Below are 5,363 nucleotides of genomic sequence, written 5' to 3' on the forward strand. Positions count from 1 at the left end.
CCTCAATATCATCATTTAATTTCAATCAAATATGTCTAATCTACCTCTAAAGATTATCATCATAACCTCCTAAATTGTAGCCTCCTAGAACATTTGAATCCACTCAACATTTGTCATACTCCATCTAACACTTAACTAATACTAGTACTCAATAAAAAAATGTCTAGGAGACTAACATCTTGAGTTACATTCTAAAAACCTTGATAATTCTCAAGATTAATTTATGACTGATTTATAGTAAATGTCTAGATCACCTACCTACTATATTCTAGACATCACCTACCTACTATATTCATTGACATTTGTAATACTAGTAATATAGTAGATTGTAACCATAGTAATTTTTCAAAAAATACACTCATTTTTTGTTGCAAAAACACATTATAAATATGACACATTTACCATGATACCAAAGATACAAAGAGTACAGCAGTCTATAGGACCATTAGAACAAAGAAACACTTGTACTCATATCCAATAGTGCTTTAGCTTCCTTCACATGACAATGGATACAAATGATTTTGATGTCTAATCTCTATCTTTTTTTACTATTTGTCCAATTTTCTTTTCTTATATTGAAACATATTAGCAACAAAATCTCAAAGAATAGTGCATTAAAAAACCGCCAGAAACAAAAGCCCAAACAAAGTTCCTTTATTACCTCTCACCTCCTTCTCTGTTCCCACCACACCACCCTTTCTGTCTCTTGTTTGTTCTTTCTTCATCATCATATCTATCTCTCTCTCTCTCTCTCTCTCTCTCTCTGAACCAAACCAGTACTGTAGTTTCTGTTGTTTGTCACATCTTCAAACTATAATAGCAGAAAAACCAAATATTCTCTCTTTCTCACTTCCCATTTTCTTCTTCCAATATCATAATCATGGAACAACAAACACAACAAGACTCAACTAAAAAAACTACCTTTATCACAAGTAATGAAACCAACTCTCATCAACATCATCATCATCATCATCATCACCATCATCACCATCACTTCTATCAACAACATCAACACCTATATCATCAGAATCAGTTTCAACACTACTCAACTCAACTTGGTTTCTTCAACAACACTGCTCTTCTTCCTTTACCTTCTCTTCAACAACTACCTTTGATTCCTTCTTTCCCTCAAAATCAATCCATCAAATTAAGAACCCATTTGCAGAAACTTCCATGCAAACTCAATACTTCTCCTTCATCAGATTACAATCTCTCTCAACTATCACTTGCTCCTTGTAAGTATATAGCACTATTTTTCATTGTTCCTTCCATTTCAAACATACCCTTTTGCTTGCATTCTATGTTTTTTAATATTGATACTAAAAATCTGTTCTTTGGGATGCTTGTTTGGTTTTCTTGAGAAAAAAATTCAATTTTTACTTTGACTTCTTGGAGAGAGTGAAAAAAAACATTTCTTATTGTCTCTATCTCTTTTAATATTTATTTAAACATTGCATTTGGGGTTGTAATAATTTTTTATACGTTTGTGAACTTTAATCAAGATTGGTTTTTTTCTCATAGTAGATTTAATTTAAAGTGAAATAATCACTTATTTGGTCTCACATCAAGTCAAAATTGATTTTTTTTCTCAAAGTTGCTTTGGTAGGAAGCAATAATGATTTGCTTTAAACATGTTGACAAATTATCCTAAAAGCATTTTTCACTTAAACATATCTAACTATGAGAAACAAAAATACTTAGTGAGTGTTTGGTTCTCTGCTGAAAAAAATTGATTTTGAATGAATTGATTCAATAAAATTAATTCTAGTTAAAAGAGTAGAGTGGGAAGTGATTTATGTTTATATAATTTTTTTTTGTAGAAGTGAAAATGATTAACATATCTTGTTTATGATTATGATTTAGCTACAAAGGAACATCATAAGCAAAATGAATCAACTTTTAAACAAGATGATGGGAAAAAGCTCATTTCAACAAGGAGGGCACAAGAAGTGATTGTTGCAAGGAGGCCTGACTCAGGTGGACAAGAAGGTCCTGTGATTTCTCTCCTTGCAAACCATTTTTTGGTGAAGTTTGATTCATCACAAAAGATATATCATTACAATGTTGAAATTACTCCTCATCCCTCCAAGGATGTTGCTAGGGAAATTAAGCATAAGTTGGTAAATAGCAATTCGGAGATTTTGTCGGGTGCTCTTCCGGCGTATGATGGGAGGAAGAATCTTTATAGTCCAATTGAATTCCAAAATGATAAGCTTGAGTTCTACATAAGCCTTCCGATCCCTTCAAGTAAATCGTCGTCTCCTTATGGAGAAATGAATGATATAAACGAGAGGCGAGAACAACATAAACTATTCCGGATAAATATCAAACTAGTCTCAAAGATCGACGGGAAAGAGTTGACTAACTACTTGAGCAGAGAAGGCGATGACGGGATTCCACTTCCACAGCATTATCTACATGCATTGGATGTAATTTTGAGGGAAAGTCCGACGGAGAAATGTATACCGGTAGGAAGGTCATTCTTTTCGAGTTCAATGGGGAGAGGCAAAGATATTGGTGGAGGAGCTGTTGGATTGAGAGGCTTCTTTCAGAGTCTTAGACCGACGCAACAAGGACTTGCTCTCAATGTAGATTTTTCAGTAACCGCTTTCCATGAGAGTATCGGAGTTATTCCGTATTTGCAGAAGCGTCTCGAGTTTTTCAAAGACCTTTCTCAAAGGAAGGCAACTGAGCTAACTTGCGAAGAAAGAAAGGATGTGGAGAAAGCGTTGAAGAATATCAGAGTCTTTGTTTGCCATAGAGAAACCGTTCAGAGATACCGTGTCTATGGTTTAACCGAAGAGGCAACTGAAAACCTTTGGTTTCCTGATAGAGATGGAACGAATTTGAGGCTTATGAGTTACTTTAAAGATCACTATAACTATGACATACAATTCAGGAAGTTACCATGCTTGCAAATTAGTAGGAGCAAACCTTGTTATCTTCCTATGGAGCTTTGTGTGATCTGTGAAGGACAGAAGTTCCTCGGGAAACTTTCGGATGATCAGACGGCAAAAATACTCAAGATGGGCTGTCAAAGACCGGGAGAGCGAAAAACCATCATTGAAGGCGTCATGAAAGGAAATGTCGGTCCTACGAGGTAATTACAACACGATTAAGTACTTTCATATTTCTTGTTTATATATTTGAATGACGTCTCATTTCTCCCTCAAAAAATAAACTGGGTCATATTAGTCCCTGAATCAATATCTATCCGCAAAGCGTCTATTAACTTGTTAAGTGATTATGTAGACAGTTAAATGGACTGAGCGATTAACGGCGTTTAAATGATTATTACATTGTTTTTGTATGTGTTTCTTTCTACTTTTAATGCATTGAAAGTGTTCCTTTTTAACAGTGGTGACCAGGAAAAGGAATTCAAACTTCAAGTCTCAAGAGAAATGACGAGGTTGACCGGTAGAATTCTTTACCCTCCCAAACTAAAGCTTGGAGATGGAGGTCAAGTGAGAAACCTGACTCCTTCACGTCATGATCGCCAATGGAACTTTCTAGATGGCCATGTTTTTGAAGGAACTACGATCGAAAGATGGGCACTAATAAGTTTTGGAGGCACACCCGAGCAAAAATCCTATATCCCAAGATTCGTAAACCAGTTAACTCAAAGATGTGAACAATTAGGCATTTTTCTTAACAAGAACACAGTTATTAGTCCGCAGTTTGAATCAAGTCACGTTCTTAACAACGTCACGCTTTTGGAATCTAAGCTCAATAGAATCCAAAGGGTTGCGTCAAACAACCTGCAGCTTCTTATTTGTGTAATGGAGAAAAAACACAAAGGCTATGGAGACTTGAAACGAATTGCTGAGACAAGTGTTGGTGTTGTAAGCCAATGCTGTCTGTATCCGAATCTTGTCAAGTTAAGTTCACAGTTTTTGGCTAATTTGGCTCTCAAGATCAATGCTAAAGTCGGTGGATGCACGGTTGCTTTGTACAACTCGCTTCCTTCTCAATTACCGCGTCTTTTTAGCATCGACGAGCCGGTGATGTTCATGGGAGCTGATGTAACACATCCTCATCCTCTTGATGATTCGAGTCCATCTGTCGCTGCTGTTGTTGGTAGCATGAATTGGCCAACAGCAAACAAATACATTTCAAGAATAAGATCTCAAACACATAGACAAGAAATCATCGCCGATCTCGGCGCAATGGTTGGAGAATTGCTTGACGATTTTTATCAGGAAGTTGAAAAACTCCCCGGCCGAATAATTTTCTTCCGAGACGGTGTTAGTGAAACTCAATTCCACAAAGTGCTCGACGAGGAACTACAATCCATAAAACAAGCATGTTCATCAAGGTTTCATGGCTATAAACCTTTTATCACTTTCGTAGTTGTGCAAAAGAGGCATCACACAAGGTTGTTTCCCGACGAAACCGATCAGTCTTCAACACACAACAACTTTCATTTTCAATACGAAAATATTCCTCCAGGAACCGTGGTTGATTCCGTGATCACTCATCCGAAGGAATTTGATTTTTATCTGTGTAGCCATTGGGGTGTGAAGGGAACAAGTAGGCCAACTCATTATCATGTTTTGTGGGACGAAAACAAGTTTACTTCAGATGAACTCCAGAAGCTTGTTTACAATTTGTGCTTTACTTTTGTTAGGTGCACTAAGCCAATTTCATTGGTTCCTCCTGCATATTATGCGCATTTAGCTGCATATCGAGGTAGACTTTACCTTGAGAGATCTGAGTCATTAGGTTTATTCAGAAGCAGTTCTACATTATCAAGAGCTGCTCCTCCAAAGACACCACCTCTACCTAAACTTAGTGAAAACATCAAGAAGCTTATGTTTTACTGCTAGTGTGATGGCTAATCTATGTAGATTGAAGACATGCCGCCGTGCGTCAGTGTCAGACACCGAGGCTTGTGATTACATACTATTAGTTATATCTATGCATTGGTGTCTAGTATCTGTGTTTGTATTAGTGTTTGGTAATGTAATTTGATTTTTAGATTTCTGAGACAGAAGACAATGAAACACATGGAAACTATAGTGTACTGTGCAGGATAAAAGATCAATGGAAGATGAGAAAAACAGATATGTAATCTTTGCATTTTATCCAATTGAAATTTTTTCATTTTATAGGTAACTTATGTTGGTAAGTCAGAAAGGGTTTCTAACTGTGTTTCTTGACTAGTTTTAGTTCTTGACATTCATGAGAATATTAGTATGTCCAGTTCAGGTTGAATGGCTCTTCATTTGTTAACTAGCAGTGTTTGGTTTCATGTTGGATTGTTTCAAAATATTGTGTTTGGAAACAGACTATATTGTTCTAATACCACTTGTTATACTACCGGCTCGATATTCACCGGCCATATGAGTAATGAGCCGGGCTCC

The 5,363-nt window shown here is 36.4% G+C and overlaps 1 protein-coding gene across 1 annotated transcript; it reads left to right on the top strand.

Annotated features, from left to right (window-relative positions):
* Nucleotides 1-567: 567 nt before the first annotated feature.
* LOC127119604 (protein argonaute 7) lies at nt 568-5,115 on the top strand. Its single transcript, XM_051049863.1, has 3 exons — nt 568-1,235; nt 1,864-3,100; nt 3,359-5,115. Exons 1-3 carry the CDS (start codon nt 881-883, stop codon nt 4,824-4,826), a joined length of 3,060 nt encoding a protein of 1,019 aa, XP_050905820.1. The 5' UTR covers nt 568-880; the 3' UTR covers nt 4,827-5,115.
* Nucleotides 5,116-5,363: the final 248 nt, after the last annotated feature.

The sequence above is a fragment of the Lathyrus oleraceus genome, chromosome 2 (assembly GCF_024323335.1).
Source record: "Lathyrus oleraceus cultivar Zhongwan6 chromosome 2, CAAS_Psat_ZW6_1.0, whole genome shotgun sequence".
Taxonomy (NCBI): domain Eukaryota; kingdom Viridiplantae; phylum Streptophyta; class Magnoliopsida; order Fabales; family Fabaceae; genus Lathyrus; species Lathyrus oleraceus.

Coding starts and splice junctions, on each gene's coding strand:
- LOC127119604 (XM_051049863.1), top strand. CDS start 881: ATGGAACAACAAACACAACAAGACTCAACTAAAAAAACTACCTTTATC. Junction 1,236..1,863: donor TCAACTATCACTTGCTCCTT/GTAAGTATATAG, acceptor ATTATGATTTAG/CTACAAAGGAACATCATAAG. Junction 3,101..3,358: donor GGAAATGTCGGTCCTACGAG/GTAATTACAACA, acceptor CCTTTTTAACAG/TGGTGACCAGGAAAAGGAAT.